This window comes from Hibiscus syriacus, unplaced genomic scaffold, assembly GCF_006381635.1.
Source record: "Hibiscus syriacus cultivar Baekdansim isolate YM2019G1 unplaced genomic scaffold, ASM638163v2 tig00112259_pilon, whole genome shotgun sequence".
NCBI lineage: Eukaryota > Viridiplantae > Streptophyta > Magnoliopsida > Malvales > Malvaceae > Hibiscus > Hibiscus syriacus.
In genome coordinates, this window is record NW_024063287.1 from 369,619 (window position 1) to 388,242 (window position 18,624).

At 36.0% G+C, this 18,624-nt stretch overlaps 2 protein-coding genes and 1 pseudogene across 3 annotated transcripts; 1 reads left to right on the top strand and 2 right to left on the bottom strand.

The window, feature by feature from the left end:
- Positions 1 to 1,818: 1,818 nt before the first annotated feature.
- On the top strand, positions 1,819 to 4,229 carry LOC120176858 (annotated as a pseudogene).
- Positions 4,230 to 4,747: 518 nt separating this feature from the next.
- On the bottom strand, positions 4,748 to 10,174 carry LOC120176857 (NADP-dependent malic enzyme-like). Of its 2 annotated transcripts, none has more exons than XM_039183170.1 (19): positions 10,098 to 10,174; positions 9,586 to 9,767; positions 8,275 to 8,470; positions 8,022 to 8,173; positions 7,826 to 7,931; positions 7,660 to 7,725; positions 7,345 to 7,440; positions 7,160 to 7,231; positions 6,997 to 7,080; positions 6,809 to 6,907; positions 6,586 to 6,633; positions 6,453 to 6,506; positions 6,240 to 6,338; positions 6,054 to 6,143; positions 5,848 to 5,925; positions 5,631 to 5,705; positions 5,428 to 5,518; positions 5,206 to 5,334; positions 4,748 to 5,019 (listed from the first exon to the last, which is right to left on the bottom strand). In XM_039183170.1, exons 1-19 carry the CDS (start codon positions 10,119 to 10,121, stop codon positions 4,931 to 4,933), a joined length of 1,830 nt encoding a protein of 609 aa, XP_039039101.1. In that variant the 5' UTR covers positions 10,122 to 10,174; the 3' UTR covers positions 4,748 to 4,930. The 2 variants fall into 2 exon arrangements, with proteins under 2 accessions (XP_039039101.1, XP_039039100.1); XM_039183169.1 differs by having other exon boundaries at positions 9,586 to 9,776; positions 10,098 to 10,136.
- A 3,756-nt stretch (positions 10,175 to 13,930) lies between these two features.
- Positions 13,931 to 18,624, bottom strand: LOC120176868 (casein kinase 1-like protein HD16). The gene is made up of 16 exons (XM_039183176.1): positions 18,031 to 18,624; positions 17,670 to 17,783; positions 17,512 to 17,585; positions 17,329 to 17,398; positions 17,167 to 17,222; positions 17,007 to 17,078; positions 16,659 to 16,753; positions 16,506 to 16,572; positions 16,241 to 16,370; positions 15,939 to 16,157; positions 15,701 to 15,843; positions 15,450 to 15,624; positions 15,191 to 15,281; positions 14,945 to 15,102; positions 14,657 to 14,845; positions 13,931 to 14,574 (listed from the first exon to the last, which is right to left on the bottom strand). The coding sequence occupies exons 1-16, from the start codon at positions 18,115 to 18,117 to the stop codon at positions 14,515 to 14,517; spliced, it is 1,800 nt and encodes a 599-aa protein (XP_039039107.1). The 5' UTR covers positions 18,118 to 18,624; the 3' UTR covers positions 13,931 to 14,514.

An 18,624-nucleotide genomic window follows, 5' to 3' on the forward strand; every position in this document is an offset into this window, starting at 1 on the left:
CATGCTTGTTAAGGTTTTGTATACAACCATTTTCACTCATCTACGCAAGAATCCCATTGCTTGGTAGACGTTCTCGAGAGTAGCGTCCGCTGTAGCTGCAGCTTCCGTAGCCCCTTCTGACAAGACTCCGTCCAAATAAGCCGGTTCAGCAATGATTTCCTCATATCGAACCTGAAAAATGGATGGGGACACCTAAATCGATGATAATTAAACATCGGCGGAAGAGAACTTACAGCTATCAAACATGCAAAACCATTGTGCCATTAGCAGAGTAGGGAAGACGAACAAAATAATAGCAATGATTGGACCAAATATGAACGTCGGTACCGTTTGGACACTGATGCAGGTTCAACACGAAGCACTAGCATGGACCTGACTAGATTTTACGTTCATTAGACAGCCTAGGCTGCAGTAGATAGCTTCAGAAGAACAATTTCTAGGAATCATTTGTATAAATGTTTTGAATTCTAAGGTTGAGCAAATAGATTCCATGTACTTCAGGAAAGTTTTTTACTAGCAAATTACCAATGTTTTGGAAGGAAAACTAATTCATCTGCAGAAAACATCCGTAAAAATACATTTGTTTCACACAATATGAACGGTAATGTCTAGAATTATTTGCAAGAAAGCATTGAATTTAATATGATGAATCTTAATGTTAAGATGGTGAGTTAGGGATTGAGTCACGTGGTAATGGATGGGAAAATCAATCGAGCTCATCAAACAAAGCCTGAAACCTTGAGACTTATATTAGAGAGAAACCCATATCTCTTTAAGGTTTTTGATAAAAAAATCGACTTAGGTTTGTCTTTCGTTAAATTTTATCTCTTTTAAATTGTTATTTTATTATATGATAAAGTGGTGATTTATGTTATTATTTTATTAATTTAAATAACATTATTAAAAAATAATAGGTAGACTAATGGCGAGAAGAGAAAAAAATAATATGAAAAATAAAATAAATTATATTAGCATCATTGGTACTTTTCTAGGGATAGTGAAAAAAAAACACGCAACATTAGTAATATTTTTACTAAAAGATTAATTTATTGACCAAAATAGAAAATGATAATAAATTGATGACTAATTTAGTATTTTACCCAATAAATTGATATCTATAATAATTCCTATATCTCCATTCCGAAACACTAATACTAAGACGGGAAAAGAAAAACTCGAAAGAAGAAAATGGATGACGAAGTTGGGAGGCGACAGATCCAACACATTCTAGAGATCGATCATGAAGAGTTACAGGTCGAAGAAGTCGATAGCCTTCTCGAATCGTCCGACGATGATCCTGATGCCACGTATATACTCTACTCATTTTCAAATTTCCTTTCATTTCCCCAATTTGATTCGTTTCTTTACTCATTGCATTTGTAATTTGTTGTTGTTTATCCTGGCGTTCCTAAATTTAATTGGAACTGAGGGTTTAGGGAAAATTTAAATTCATTAAAAGATTGAACTATTCGGAGACTCCTGATTTTTGTTTCTATTTTGTGAAATATATAGTTTAGATTGATATTTCAGTTTTAGATTGTTATGGTTCATTAATGTCTTGTAACTTTGTTGTTCATATTGTAGTGGCGTTTCTTCGACGGATGACTTTACCTTCAATACTCAATTGACTTCCTTACACTCATATCTCGGCGGTAATCATATAATACTCTGTTATACCTAAACAAATGCAGTGAACATGTTTAGGTATAGGTGGAAATAAGTAGGTGATGAAAAATGTTATTGCAAATGCATATCTGCTGTCAAACTGACGCCTGGATAAGCCTATTTACTGGACTTGAGAGAAAATTACATGTTTAGATTATTCCTTTGTATATGTCATGTTGTACCTACTCTTCTGAGCACTTTGTTATTTCCACTCTGATTTCATAATTATTTTAAACTTGACTGCAGTTTTCTTATTAATATTTTTTAACTAAATGTTATAATTTTTGCAGATTCGTCAATATCGTCCCGTAGAGGATGGTAGTATTAATGTAGTTACTCGTGGCCAGCAGCGGTTTCGCTTGAGACGCTGTTGGATTGATGCTGAAGGGGTGGTAAGAAAACAATTGTTCTTTTTCTTAAAAAGTATTCGCAAATATCTTTTTTGTTAGAGTACCTGTGTGATAGAATGTTGATTTGCTTATAAATTATATTCTCTTTAGCCTTGTGGCGAGGTTCAAATTATTGAAGAAGATGTGCCATTTAGAACTCCTCGAGATGCATGTGCAAAGTTGGTGCCATTAAGTAACCTGCGAAGCCAACATATCCTATCTTTACATGCTCTATCACATGGAGGAAGGAATGATGAAAATGATTCAGAAGCAAATTCTGAGGAAAGCTTTGAGAATGAACTTTCTCAAACAGAATGGAGAATTCATCAAGCTGCAATTGGTGCTGGCTATGAATCTGATAGGACAGATGAGTCGACAAGTAGTGGTGATGACAGTAAATTGCCCGAGTCAGACGTCCAATCTGGAAATCCATGTACAAACGATCCTACCTCCATACGTGCATCACCTTCTGGCCATAAGAAACAAGTTAGAAATGCTGACTTGGGAATTGGGACCAGATCCATGACTCGAAAAATGGCAGGACCAATGTCTCATCTTTCAAATACACTGTAAAGAGCATTCTGGCCCATTTGGGTATATCGTATGTATGACTCATTTGGTCTTGCTCAAAAGGCAGAGGGTATCTCAATTTTTATTTTTGGTTGTCTTCCTATGCTCATTTGACACATGGTCATTCAGTTTGCATGCTTTAAAGATTTTTCTATGTCAGTGATTGCTGGTTCAGGGCAGATTTTTAGAATTTATTTTAAGGCAACTTCTTTGGTCATTTGTTGTGAGTGTTGATGTGTTATATCTCTATTGTACTTTGTGTTTGACTTTTTGTAATTAGAGTTTTTTTAGTTAGTTGTTTCTTCTTGGTCTGGTCTAGTTCACATGTCTCAACAATGTTAAATGTTTGATATTTGCTAATTTTGCAGATATGTGGAAACAAGTGGTTGGGACACCAAGCATGGATGGTTTTGTGAATAAGCCTGATCTTTTATCTTTATATATTGCAAGTAAAATTCCCGTCTCTGACCCTACAAGGCGGGAGCTTCTGGAAATTGATGGCATTTCATATAGACTGCGCCGAGAAATTGAGTTACTTGAAAGACTTGACTGTGTTTGTTGCAAGATCTGTAAGGTACTCCTCTCTCTTGTGTGTGTATATACCCTCAATCATATGGTTGCATGCTCTCTCCTTCATTAATGTACAGCATGCAGTCTATGGGCTATGTTTTTACCAGTTTTTTCTTTAGACTGTAATTGCTAGGTGCAGTGATATGTTGGTGATGTCTACTGATGGTCCTCTGGGTGCTTATGTTAACTCATACGGCTATGTGCACGAGGTAATGACTTTTCGAAAAGCAAAGGGTTTAGCTCTCAGAAGCCGACCACATGAAGAGTACAGCTGGTTTCCTGGTTATGTTCTTACATTCTCTTTTCTCAAAGGCTAGCATGAATCCAATCATGTTATGCTAAATAACAGGGATAGTTGTGACCTTTCTATCACATATTGGATTATCATATTTGTCTTGGAGTCAACATGAAGGTTGAGATTGTCAATGTTATTTTTGTGAGAGTACGTTTCCTTACAGGATAATCCATCTTTTGTTTAAATTCTAGCTGGAAAATCAATCCCATAGAATAGCTTCAGTTAGTAACCAGTAATGATGGGTAAACAGTTGTTTTAAAGACGATAGGGCAGGAAACATACAATATTGATATAGTTGGCAAGAACAAAGTGATATGATCTTGTTCCGGTTTTCATGATTTCCATTGCTTAACCATAATTTACTTAATTGCCGTGTTTCACAATTAATATGAAGAATGTGTTTCACACCATAATTAACTCAATTGCCATGTCCCACAGGTATGCATGGACAATCATAAACTGCATGACATGTGAAACCCAAATGGGGTGGCTTTTCACTGCAACAAACGAGAAGTTGAAGCCTAAATCGTTTTGGGGTATAAGGAGTTGTTCAGTTACGCATGAAATGCGATAGAATCCATATGTTTACGAGTACGTAGTAAAATTTTCTCCCACTAATTGGCAACTATAGAAGTTTAAGAGCTTATGTTGTGTATATAATATAATAACTTGGTAGTTATATCATGTATGGAATGTAGCCTTGCCATGCTAAATGAAAAGATTAGGTTACATTGCTGTTACTTTGTGGCATTCTTTGTGAGAGCCTTGCCTAGATATAATTTTTATAGATTTGGACCGGGTTGCGGGTTGATCATCACGACTTAGTCGACTTTATTGTTAAGAGAGCGTCGCAAATCTTCCGAACTTGCTGGATCACATGTTTGGGGTAGTTTATTCATTGCTTTGTTATGGTCAGTTTGGAGATGCAGAAATGAGAGAATTCTCTAAGCTCCATAATTTGCAACCAACTGCTGTTCTTAATTTCGCAAAGCAGTTTGCTTCAGATATTCAGAAGGCTTATGACTTGGGCATCTAGAAGGTCACCCTTACTCACCGATCGGGTGTGTTGGGCAAAGCCAGCAGTTGGGAAAGTGATTTTTAATACTGATGGCGTTGTTCGGTCGGTGACAAAATTTGCTACGGCAGGGGTTCAGTTACTTAATTCTACGGCTCTTGGATTAGGAATTTCAAATAGTGTTTGGATGATAAAATGGTACTCGTTTTTTCACTTGATTCGATCAAATAATCACTCTAGCAATGACAGTTAAACGGCTGAATATTATTGTGTTCTATTTCAAACATAGAAGTATCATCAGAACAGTTTCCATCGGAAGAGAAAAAAGTAAGAAGAAATCAATAGATTCCTGCTAATAACTAGGCGATGAGCCCGGATACAAGAAACTAACGAAGAAATTTTGATTAAGAGTAACAAAATTGAACATCAGAGATATGATCTATACCCAGGGTTGTACATGCAGCTCTCCGCGTATTTAACCAGATCTTTCGGCTGAGGAAGGTGAGATGCCAACCCTAGTATGCCAACAATAACATCAATTAATCGAACAATTCGTACGCATGTAAATATCGGATATGGGTATGTTTCCACCCGAATGTACAGTTTATTTTTCTAAGATTTTGGATGTTTTAGTTCGGAATTATCGGCATGCATACTTCAAGAAAAATAAAGAATCAAAGCGACAAAGTCGGGGAACTCACCGAGCTCGTATGCCTTGGCAGCAACCTTCGCAGCAATGTTAGCTGAGATCTTTCTGATATTGGAGAATGGTGGGTAAATTAATCCCTTTTCAAAGTGTTCTTCTGTCACTTGTGACGCCAAAGCTTCCGCTGTCGCAATCGGAAAAAACCAGCTAAGTCCATTTGCACGGCTCGAAAGATAACCAGAGGAAATTTTATGCAAGGTTTGCTTGATGCACTTACAGGCTGCCAAAAGCATGTCGTCGTGTACACGGATCGCACCGGATGTTATTAACCCCAAACCAAATCCGGGGAAAATGTAAGCATTGTTTGCCTAAATTTACATCAAACATGGAGAGATATTAGAGTCAGATTTACGAACTTAGAGATGTAACAAAACTGCATTTTTGAGCTGCGAAAATGCTCAAGGGACAGACGGTAGATACCTGGCCGGGCACGAAGACTTTGCCATTGTATTCAAAGGGGTCAAATGGGCTTCCGCTTGCAAAGATTGCACGACCCTGAAGATTAAAAGGAAAATGGTAAGAAAGAGTGTTCTCTTTTAAGATTAGTTTTACTTGAATCCGTACAAAATTCGAAGCTTTAAGACGAGATAAAGCATCCAAGCTAAAAGAACGTAGAAGAAAATTGCATGTCATATACCTCACTCCATGTATATGCTTCTTCTGCTGTACACTCAGCTTGTGAGGTCGGGTTTGATAGAGCCATGATAAGAGGTTTCTGCAAGTCGACCGTCAAAGGTTAGTACAAAAATCTTCGGTTTAGATAATGTCAACATACATACGTATGTATGCGCATCCATCCATGCATACATGTTATGTATATATAGTTAGAAAGAGAGAGAGAACCTCATTGATGGATGTCATTGCTTCAACAACTTCCTTTGTGAATTGTTTTCCCACTCCAGATGTTCCAATCAAGACCGTCGGTTTGATTGCCTGCTTAATCAAAAGAAAGGTAATATATATGTATAAATGTATGAATATGAAACATTTCTTTCTCGAATCGTGAAAATTTAGAGACTAGTTGCTTACCTTGATGGCATCAACAAGTTTCGTGACAGGTTCATGCTCATGAGCCCAAGGTTTCTTGAAGTGTTGAAGTGACTGCTTTCGGGACGCGACAATCAACCCCTGCCACACGATTCGAACTCATCGCATTGAGAAATGATGCACAAAAATCAGTCATTTTTGGTAAGGAGATCTAAGCATCTTTTATACAAGATACTTGGATGAGATTCACAGTACCTTTGAGTCTACGAGCCAAATCTTCTTGCGATTCTCTTCGATCGGATTTCCAGTCTGTCACGACACAAAACATGTTTAGCCATGAACCCAAGGAAGCAAATCCTTATCATAAGAAAATACAGTAACTTCTTACCTTCTTTGACATCTCAAGAGCTATTAGCTCTGCGATACCAGTTCCGGCCTATCGACACCAAAAAGAAACGGCTATTTAGATGACAAACATATGTAATAGGTTTACAGATGAAAGAAGGGGCAAAAGTTAAGTGACCTGAATAGAAATACTGCAAAGAATCGATGAAATCCGAACAGCCTGATTAGTAGCAAGTATTGTCTACAAAAGTTTAATCGAGCCTTACCTCTCCAGCACCAAGGAACAAAAACCTATGGTCAGCGAGTGTTCCACCGAGTAATTTCAGGGCCGCAATAAGCCCGGCCAGCACCACGGATGCGGTACCCTGCCATTATGAAAGCGTTTCCGAATAAGAAACCAGAATAACCATTAAGGGAAAAGAGAAGAGGAGAATCTAGTTAAAGGGTATATTACCTGTATGTCATCGTTGAAAACGAGATGACTAGAACAGTATCTTGCCAACAGCTCAAATGCATTGTGGTTTGCAAAATCTTCGAACTGAAAATATTATCTTATTCAGAGAATTGAGTACGTAAAATTCCGAAATTAAATGGGATGACAGTGAATCGGTAATCACCTGTATCAGGACTTTCTCCCCGTAATTTTGCTTAACTGCAGACATGAACTCATGAAGAAGTTCATCATATTCCTACACCACGGAAACCGATGTAGATTGGTAAGATAAGTAAATACACGTAAAGAATAAGCATGTTATATATGACCGGATGTTAAGCATATAGAAGCAAAGAAGAACCATCGAACCTGTCCAGTCGCCCTCCTTCGCCTGAGGCCGATGTAAAACTCGTCGTTTAACAGCTTCTCATTGTTCGTCCCAACATCAATAGTAATAGGCAAGCACTGAAATATTAAAAACTTATTAGTTGATTTATGGAGTTTACCGCATTCAGTTAAGCTGCAGAAATCCGAACCGACATCATACATGCAATTAGGACACTATTGCGACATTTACCGTAACCCCATTTTCACTACGGAGTCATCCATAGGGGACAAAGGAGAAACGAAGAAAAAAAAGAAGGAAAATTGAGCACGAGACGAGGTGATTTTAGCAATGCTTACTGCAGATGGACGGACTCCTCCCAAAGCTGTGTATAGAGAGAGTTTTCCTACAGGTATACCCATCCCCTGAAAGCAATCATAATATCAAAGTTCATTAAGTTTATAGATAAAAAGAGAGATATGGTCATGGTTCCAACTCACAGATTCGATACAAATATTGCATTACCTGGCAACCGAGATCTCCGAGTCCCAAAATTCTCTCACCGTCCGTGACAACGATGACTTGGACGTTTCTCTCGGGCCAGTTTTTCAATACTTCAAGAATCTTCCCCCTGATAGATTGTGATACTTAGTTATTGTGATTCAATTGCAACAACTCTACATCAACAGAATACATACAGAGGGCATAATCAAACACATACTTCTCTTTCAAACTGATGTAAAGACCCTGAGGGCGCCGGAAAATGCTCCCGTACTTCTGGCAAGCCTCGCCGACCGTTGGAGTGTAAACAACCGGGAGAAGTTCCTCCACGTTATCAATGAGAAGCTTGTAGAAAAGCCGTTCATTCCTCTCCTGTAAGATGCAAATCGATGATCGGTAAGTTGAAGTCATAAATGGATTCAAATGAAAGTGCAACAAGTGACTTAGAACACAAGGCAAGAACAAGTATATACCTGAAGATCCATCATGGCCATGTACCTTTGCAAAGGAACTTTATATTGGCGAATGTTATGCATCATCCTCTTCTCCTGAAGCTCTTGACTTAGAACAGCCGGGGGCAGGAGGCCACGCAGGTAATGAGCGTCTCGCTCTTTCTCGGTGAACGCAAGACCTTTGTTGTGGCGCGGGTCGCGTATCAATGTATATCCACTGCAACAAGATTCACAGAGATCTAACTTCAGTTGAAAGATTAACAAAATTTTCAAATCATGTTACAATGCATCATTTCACTTTGTTAAATCATATGCAACAACCACCACCATACAGACAAATATAACTTTATATGTCATATTTGATGCAATTTGCTGTCTTGTAGACATTTTGATAAACATGGCACAGGATTAAGCTTTTTTCATTATATTGCCACCAAACAAAGCCAAGTTATACATCCGGAGATCGAAACCTCCGGTGGTATTCTCCCGCTAAGTAGAGTTTCTGGAGATCTATAACCTCCGGTTATCAATAAATTCATGACATGATCACTGACTTACCCACATGATCTATCTGAGTCAAATATATTGTCAAGCGACTATATTCAATCAACCAGTCAGCCTACAAGTAAGGATGAACAAAACTCGACTCAACTCTAGTTGTAATTTTATAAACTCTACTCAACTTAAAAAAATCCAAATAAAGTTTGAATTATAAAATATGACTCGAATAACTCAAATAACTCAAAATTTTTAATAATTAGATTCAAGTTCGAGTAAGCCTCACAATTCTGCATAGCATATGTATATCATGTATGAAAAAATATGAAAAAATATATAAGTATATCTCACATGGTTATAGAAAAAACATTCAAATTTAACTCAGTTAGTATCATAACATTATAAATATTTATAGCTAAATTTAAACATAAACCCGAACAACTCGATTTGATTCCACTCAAATTTTATAAATTCGACTTGATTCGAGAAAATTTTAAATAAAATTTGAGTTATAAAAATATATCTCATTAAAACTGACTGCTCGAATGTTCACCCTTAGCTACAGTAGCAATCCAATCAAGAAACTAACACTATCTGCCCCATGATAGACTAAAAAAGGGTTTTCTTTTCCGGACTCTTTTTCCTCCCCGCCAAAGACAACTTATTTTTCTTAGAATCATCGATTGTAATGTCCCGTCCAAACAAAAGAGAAACAGCAGTTTATTATCGGCACAATTTGAATGTTGCTATCAACGATCTATAATGTATGAACAATATTAAGCAACAATTATTACCAGGAGTTCAAATTTTAACAACGAGAACATAAAAGATCACCTAGCAACAGAGACGGTCCATGGAGTGACAGGCTGCTCCATCGTGGCAGTATCCTCACCATACATATCTTCAACGCCACCAGCAACAGCTGATTTCTTATCCACTAAATCACCACCACTCGTCATTGTTCTAAGCAACAACAAACACCCAAATCTTCTTTCTTCTCCACCCAACACCGATCTCTGCAAACACTACAAAGAGAAGGAACAAAACACGACAAAGAAACAAGCTCTAGCCTTTATGTTTTTAATAAAACAGGAACCAAGCAGCCCCTTTTTATAGGTGAAGTAAGAAGGCAGGAAATGAAATCAAAGAATGAAAAAGAAAGGTGGCTGCTTGACACGTTGAAATGGGTGTTGGAAAAGGAGATCCTTTGGACAGGTAGAGTTGATTTTTATAATATAAATTTGGTGTCAAATAGAATTTTTTTTTGTAGAGTTTTCATGGCAGAAACTTGCAATGCGGGAATAATAATGAGAATTAAATAATGAAAACGATGATTGAAAGGATACCAGCAAATGTTTCAACAAAAGCATCCTGGTGGGCGTGAGAGGAACGTGGGAACGACCGACGGATTTGCTGCTGTGCGGTGACAAACGCAATATGTTTTCCGCGTCTATGGAGAGAGAAAGTATAGTTTTCCCCTCTTTTCTCGTTTTGGTCAAATTCTTTACCAGTCCATTTATTATGCATTCATGTAAATCTAATCATTTAGATTTATTAGGCAGGTGGTTGCAACGGTTGATTTTTTTTAAATTTTTAACCTAACATTTAGAGACAAACGTTGAATTTTATGTTAAAGATATGAAATTTTATAAGAATTTGAAACTTTCAGGGAGTGTGGCTTCTCCCTCATAATATCTTTTAAAGTCGTGCGATTATTCTATTACTATTGGCATCTGATTTATTAATTGATTAATTCAAATTAAATTTTACAAACATTTTATTATAAAACGATATTTTCAATTAGATTTATTTTATTAACAAATTCATTCAAACTATTAATCTTATTAAAAGGATCTAAAATAAAATTTTACTAAATCAAAGGGTGTAAACTTTAATTTTGACCGTCTCAACCACTTTTTTAGTTAAATTGCTTGATAGGTCCTTATATTATAGAATGAATAGCAGATTAATCATTTTAGAGAAATTTATACCATGCACATTTACTTTTAAAAATAGTTAGGCTGTCATGTTTTAATGTGACGTAGGAAGTAAAAAAAGAAAAATCAGATTTGTTTACTTTTTCACGTTACTTGTAAAATAAAATAAAATTTTAACGTTCGTTGATATATTCGTATTAACAATTACAATTTTATCTATTTGTTTAAACTTTTGAAAATAATAAAACAATTAATTTTATGAATAAATTAAAAATATATAAAATAAAATCACAATCTTAACAATAAGTTGACAAAAATAAATTAAGTATATTAATCAATCATTTCTCTTAAAATTACCCAAGAATAGAAGCTAGTTATTAAATAATAAAAATACAATCATATATGAAAGTGGTTAAAAATTTAATCAAATAATTTAAAAAGTAAAATATACGAAAAAAATGCCATCGTCGATGATGAAAGATAGATATCATCAATACTAATGTAAAAAAGAATATAAACATAAAAACGCATTAACAATTAATTTTATCACGGCTTAAACACGGAATATCTAAAATAATTATGAACATATATCAATATAAAGCAACTAACCTGAAGGTCTAAATGAGTGGTAAATGTCAAATTGTTCGTCTCTAACAAACTCTTGAACTGTATGCCAATTTTGAAATATGAACATTAAGGACTTTGAAATGTTCCCCGATGGTATGTGTCCAACAAAAAGCATTATTATAAGTTGATTTTATGTATTTGCTTTTTCATTGTTCAATATTCAATTTTCATATTTATTTCCAATGTTAAATGGTTGACTAATTAGTAATTATAATCCACTTCGGTATGTGTTTGGACTTTGGAAGATTTTCAGCTAATAATAATATTAATTAAATTTGTTCTCCAAAAATAAAAAATTTTATAGTTTCTTCTTTGTGTTATATTGACGATGTAGCTGTTATTTATCGACATTTTTCAACCACTCGAAATTACCGATAAATTCGTTTTATTGTCTCATATCACTATATCATTTTAGATTTTATTTATACCACTTTAAAACTCATAAAACTCAATCTTAAACTCAAATCACTCTAATCTATAATATTTACCCTCCAATCAACAAAAAATCAAGATATGCAACTCAGTTTCTTATTCTCCTCTCCACCGTTGAAACTTGGAAGAAGATGCTTCATCATCGAGAAATCAAAATGAATTTGAAATTAGGATTTTTCTCCTAAAAAAATGAAAAAAAAAAAGATTTAATGACAAAGCAGTCGAAATAAGAATAAATTAAAAATTTAGTGAGTAAATTGAATTTTTTAATTTTATCGGCTAAAATAAAAGTGAGAAGAAAACTAAGCGATGAATTTGTTAACTTACCCTTGTGTTTATATAATTTCTATGGGTTGAAAATATACGTTGATGATCCTATTTATATTATTGTTTTTGCGTTTGAAGTATTACAAATTTGTAAATAATCGTATCATCTTTTCGTATTTGTTGGAATATATTGCATAATTCGTAATAATGGTTCATTATACAAAATAACTTGTGTTCGTACAACATTTTTAGTCCTATTTTAGTTATTTTCTATATTATTTTGGGTCATGCCTTAATTTATTTTATTTTGTATAATTCATCCAATTTTAACTCTACATTAATGTAATTGATAACTGAGTTATTTTATTATATATTGATATAAATATTATATCAAACAATTTACACTAATTTCCCATAGCAAGAAGAAGCAGGATCAGCCAGGGAATGGAGCCAAAGTTCCCGTAAAACCATCATTCTTTAGTGCATGAAGATCTCAGCTGGATGCATTGGTAAATACCAGGAGCATAAAGTCTATCAATTCTTCCGTCCACACCACAATCCGACGAATATATTATGTTAAATACAATGCCGCAGGAGTGTTCAGTCCGCACCGGAAAAACCGCAAGAAACACCATGATCACCAATCAATAATTCTCGAATTAATTTTGGCGTCGTTGCAAATTTCAACACGGGGGGAGGCAGACCATAAAAGAATAACTGAAAGTGATTAGTCAATTTGTTCAACCATTTACCACTATAATGCATAAACAAGTCACTTCAGTAAGACACGCTTGCTTGTTGCTTCAGGTTTCTTTGTCCAGAACAAGAAGCAACCATGTAACATGGTTGAGACAAGTACCTACTCGAACTCTTCATTTTGTTCTAAGTACCCGTGCCTCACACATATCTAGACACAAGTTCTCTAAATACATGGAAGAACTCGTGAAATTGAGCATACCCGAGTCAAGTATATACCTACATTCGATGTTTACACCAAACTACGAGTAACACAGGTTAGCATAGACCGTGACAAACAAACACCCCACTGCATTAGAGGTTCTCAAATGAATGGAAAGCAAGTGAACACAAACACGGGCATGTTTCAAGATCTTAGTTATCAAGTGCCAAAATAACCGAATGTAACCAGCGTAGGAGTGGATGCTTGTATTTCCATATGACATCAGTCACAATCACATAAGGCGAAATACAATATGGCCAAGAATTTATCAGGTACTCCCCATTAAAGACGATTATATGAATTGCCGAAAAAGCCATGATATGCTTACCACTTCAGAGGCAAGAAAAAACAGACGGTTGATGCTTTCTAAGAAAGATGATGTTGTGCCTGAAAAATACATGGCAAAATATTGAAAATGAATCGAATGTCAATATATGCACAAGAACTGCAGCAGCAAAGAGTGAAATTAGGTTCGCAACTACGATCAAGTTAACCAGTGAAAGTTCCTTACCAAATCAATGGGTGGTCTCCTTGCAGATCCTTCGAGGAAACTTTTAGGCACATATAAAAGGGCCTCAGTGGCACTTCTTTTGCGATTTTGACCTCCGCCACTGAAACAAAACCATCTCATAGGCTGACATGCAGGGAGCCTTCATAAATAATCACCACAAAGCACCATTATAAAGTCCAAACTCCAAAGTACAGCTTTAAGATGCATAGATGATCAAAGTACAAGCTAAATTGCAAATGGCATTATCAGACTGAAATATCACAACTTCAAATATTTGAATGCTTAAATAGATACATCAATCTTTAGCATTCACCAAGGTAAAACAAAATAGCATGAACTCTCCATTTTGGAAAAGAATAATGGGATGAGAACATCTAAGCCAAACAAATTCGGGAAATAGGGTTTTGGCAGAAGGAAGGTAAACCATGGACGAGACATTTAGATGGATAATGGAAATGGGAATACTAACATCAACATTATCCCGAAACTAATAATGATATCCCATTACATACTGTTACTTAAAAATATACAAAATAACATTCTCTTTAAGGTAAAATCAGACATCCCAGAAGTTTAAGGGTTGAAAATATCATTATGATCTACTCCAGAACAATGCTAGGCATAGTACACAGATCGAATGACTGAAAGCATCTATGGTCCAGCATAAAATCATCGTTGCATGTTCCTCGCACACCAACAATAAACTTAACCTGTGCACTTGCCTTCAACCACGAAATTATGATTTCAAAACTATACAAGGTAAGAACGTCAGCATCTAACGGGAGAAAAAGATAAGAACTGAGCTGAAAGATTTTAACTTGATTGAATGACAGTGCACAGGTGTTTGATTAGATACTACATTATGGTGACAATAAAGTAGAGTTTTGCATACATCAACTCCCTAATGCTGTGATCAATCAATCTGGCTAAAGAGCTTAGTTCCTGAAAAATGAAGCAGTAGAGTCGTCCCTCGCTGTAAAAGTGCAAGATCAAACACAATGAGAAGGGCATCTGAACAAAACTTTGGCAGTTCATGAAACAGTTCTACCATAACAAACTGATGCAATATAGAGATTCTTCGCCCATTTCTCCTGGAAAACAAAGCTCTGCATAAGCATTTACACTTACAGGAAAAAGGATGAAATAAACTAGTGATAAAGTTGACGTAAATACCTTTACATGAGTGCTTGGGAAAGCAGAAGTTCTAAGGGTCTCCTGAGTTTCATCTGAAGGTTTTCTTCTTGGAACACTAAGAACAAAAGCTGCTTGATCCCAAGTTGCAGCAGTTGAAGTGATGCGATAGCCACTATCCCACCTTCGATGAATACCCTCACTAGGATATAGAAAATCTAACTCTACAACCTGAAAGTGCACCAGAACAAGATATAGTAACGCTTTAAGTTTTTCATTTAACACAATAATAAAGTGGAATTGAACAGATATTCTAAAAATCCAATAAACCTGGTCAGAAAATGGAGCACCACGTGACATAACAATTGCCCATCTGCTTCCAGCAGTGGCCATGTCAGTCACATAAAACCCCTCCCTCCATTTTTTGTTGATCCATTTGAAAGGAAACGAATCACTAACTTTGTAGGATTGCTGCAAATATTGAGTCCCTACATTCAATACAGCAATAGAAATAAGATAGATGTATAAATATAAAAATAGAAACTTTTTAGATACCCAAGGGATAGCTAAACTGACCTTTAGACATTACAACTAAAGAACTCCCATTATTAGCTCCTGCGATTGCACTGATGTAGTAATTCTTCTCCCATTGCTCCATAATCCATTCCTTCAGAGAGCAAAAAAAAAATGGTAGATGAACATTGTGCTAAACTAATAATAGCTATTTACAATGACATATATTACTATGTGGAAAATCAAAATAGCATACAAACGATATGCGCAATATAGCAGAATTGCAATATACAAGTCTCAGAATCAAAAGAATATAACCAACCTTATGAAGAAAGTATGGGGAGAGTTCATAAACTTGTGCAGTGAAGCCAGTGCCAGCATCCATAATAAGAACCCACAGGTTAGAACAAGAAGCCACACTGCTAATAAATAACCCATCTTCATTTCCTTTCTCAATATGTTGTGGAAGCCTCACATCAGCTACATTATAATGATATCTATAACATAAGATATAAATTATAAACATCTACTCTTATTAATAACTTGAAAATCTTAATGATGATTTTTAGAGACCTTTGCTTCATAGGCCTCTGAGCATTATACACGCTAATCCACTGAGTTGCAGGCATACCCATTCGAACCTTCTTCTTCGTATGTTCATCCTCTTCTTCCTCCATTGTTAACCGTCCCCTCTTTTGTCCTACTTGATATATAAGCTTCAAGAAAAATACATATATGTTGAATAAATTTCAACAACTTAGATAAACTTCTGAATGACAAGTTAACCAAATAATGTAGAGGTAAGAAGTACCTTATGAGCACCATCAGTATTTATTGGCCTAATATCTGGATTTGGACCAACAATCCCGTCAAAAAGAGAAATATATTTTGCATAATTTGGTTCCTCATCGAACTTCAAATTCACAACGTACTCAACAAACTGTCTGAAAGGAGCAGGGCAAAAGCAACACAAAGTTTCTGGAGAGGTGGCCATCTTCTTCTTACTAACAAGAAAGCCTTTATTTTCACCCTAAAATAACGACTTGAATCAGAAAGGAAAGAGATAAGAAATATATATATGTGTGTAGAAAGTTATGATATGGAAATGCAAACCTGATATCCTTGCCATGGTAACCGACCACGGAGGAGAAATATGAGTGTGTAAGCCAGAGACTCTAGATCATCTCTCCTACTACCAGTTCTACCAAGATGAGCATGCACACTAGCATATCGTACAGTTCCCCTGCAGTAAAGAAATAATCAAAATAGAAAAGGAAAATGAAGCTTAAAGCTCCGGATAAATTAGCAAATCAAATTTTACGCACAAAAGGAGAAGAAAAGCATGTAAAGATAATGGATAGCAATTTTTTAGCTTTACCTGAAAACATCAGGTCGTTGGTCGTACTCCACATGTTGACCACTCGAACTATCTCGCCATCTGGTAGCTGTTAAGACAAAAGAGAAACAGAACTGTCAAAAATCATTTGGATCTCAATAGAAATAGATCTTAAAGAAACTTTCTGCAGCTTACCTAATCCAAGGTCAACAAGAAAAAGTTTTTTCTCATCTGGAGTTCCAGGAGTACCAAGCAAGAAATTTTCAGGTTTCACATCGCCATGCACATATCTAAGAAGTATATAAGCAATAGAATCATAGTACCAAAGGCGTTTATCTCACCAAAAAAAGAAAGAAAGAAAGAAACAGCAGGAAGAATCATAATCACTGCCACCCAAAACTAATGATAGAGACCTTAAGTTAGAAGACTGATTATCAGCATTTATCAACTCAAGCATATAAACTCTCTTAACAACACAAATCCTCTTGCAATATCTTAAACCAAAAAGGAAAAAGTCATAAGCAAAGTATAAGAATGTATCACCCTGTGGAGTGCATCTTCTCTAAGATCGATATGGCTTCAATGGCAATACATGCTACCATTTCAATAGACATCCTGGAATTGAAAAGGTAAGCTGTGATTAGATGGTTTCTCTGTGAATAAATAAAGCAAAACCTACCATGTAACTTCACAAGGAACATACGTGTGCGAGTTGTTGTTCCAAACATCCCATAAGCTAGGTCCAAGCATATCCATAACCTGTTAAAAACATTGCAACACCTCAGATCATACTCTGAAACCTGAAACACACACACATATATATGCATGTCAAAACCTAAGAGATTGCATCAAAGCAAACACATACCATAATATAGTAGTCACCTAGCCGACCCTTGTAATGAACTCGAGGAACACCATGGCTACCACCAAGTGCACTGCACAATAACAAAAAGCCATCGTTAAATCGCAAATGACAAAAGGCCATGATTAATGAGGCTTTGATGCAAATATAACAACCATTACAAAAATAAGATGATAAGAATCTCACTTGTAAACTAGCCACTCATATGGTGGCCCAGAATTACATCCTTTGCTGCTTTTATGCTCAAATTTTAAAGCTACCTAAAATCCGAACATAAAGTTAAGCACATTTGGGATATGAACTACTCAGTAAGAAACGGAATCTTCTATAATATTATTAGCCACCTCTAGAGCTCCCGGACCAATAAGGCTAATTCGCCGACCAACATACACTTGTCCAAAGCCTCCTTTCCCCAATTTCTTTTCAATTCTATACATCGGGGAACCGCCTACCGAAACCTGTTGCATAGAAAACAAAGAATTAAGAATCCGTTCTAAAGACTAATATGACTTCTTAAACTGATTTTTTTTTCATTCTCAACATTATCTTATCTAGCTTCATGTTGTTACTTTGCTCAATGAAGCCTACAACTAGGACCAACCATCAAAATTAACTTGTTTTAAAATGCTAATGTCATGGTCACTAATTCAACAATCTACAGAACCCCACAACCAAAAATTACAGCCAGTAAAATAAAAAAGAAACCTTTTCAGGAATCGGATCTTTGATTCCATCGTCTTCAGCCCCGGGGCCCTTATCACCGCTACGGCCGCCACTATCGAATTCGTTCATCTTCTGTTCCGCAACCTGTTCTGACAAAACCTTAAGCTATTTAATATTATCGTCCTCCTTTCTTACCAACGGCGTCGTTTCAAAACCGGCAACGCTTACAATATTATTGTCTGTTACTGTTGTTGTTAAGCTCGTTATTATTAACGGCAGCGACAATCGCGTCCTACTGTTTCTAGTTCAGGTTGGAGAACAATATTAATCGGGTTTGAATTCGGGTATGGGTTAACGGAAGCCCGATTTCTACGAGCGTGGCTACGCAGCTCAGGCATCATACGGATTACATACGTCCATGAAGGAAGGCAGCTTGGTGAAGATTATTCATCAAGGTTCTAGAATCATCGGATATATATACTCCGATCGCCGGCTTTTGTCGATAGGTCTAAACCCAAAAGAAAAAAATTGGAGCTTCACTTGCAATATGAATTTAGGGTTTGGAAGTGAGATTTTGGAGATCTGCAAAGATAAAATGGATTCTCTTCCACAGTTGGGTAAGCGAAAACAGAGATG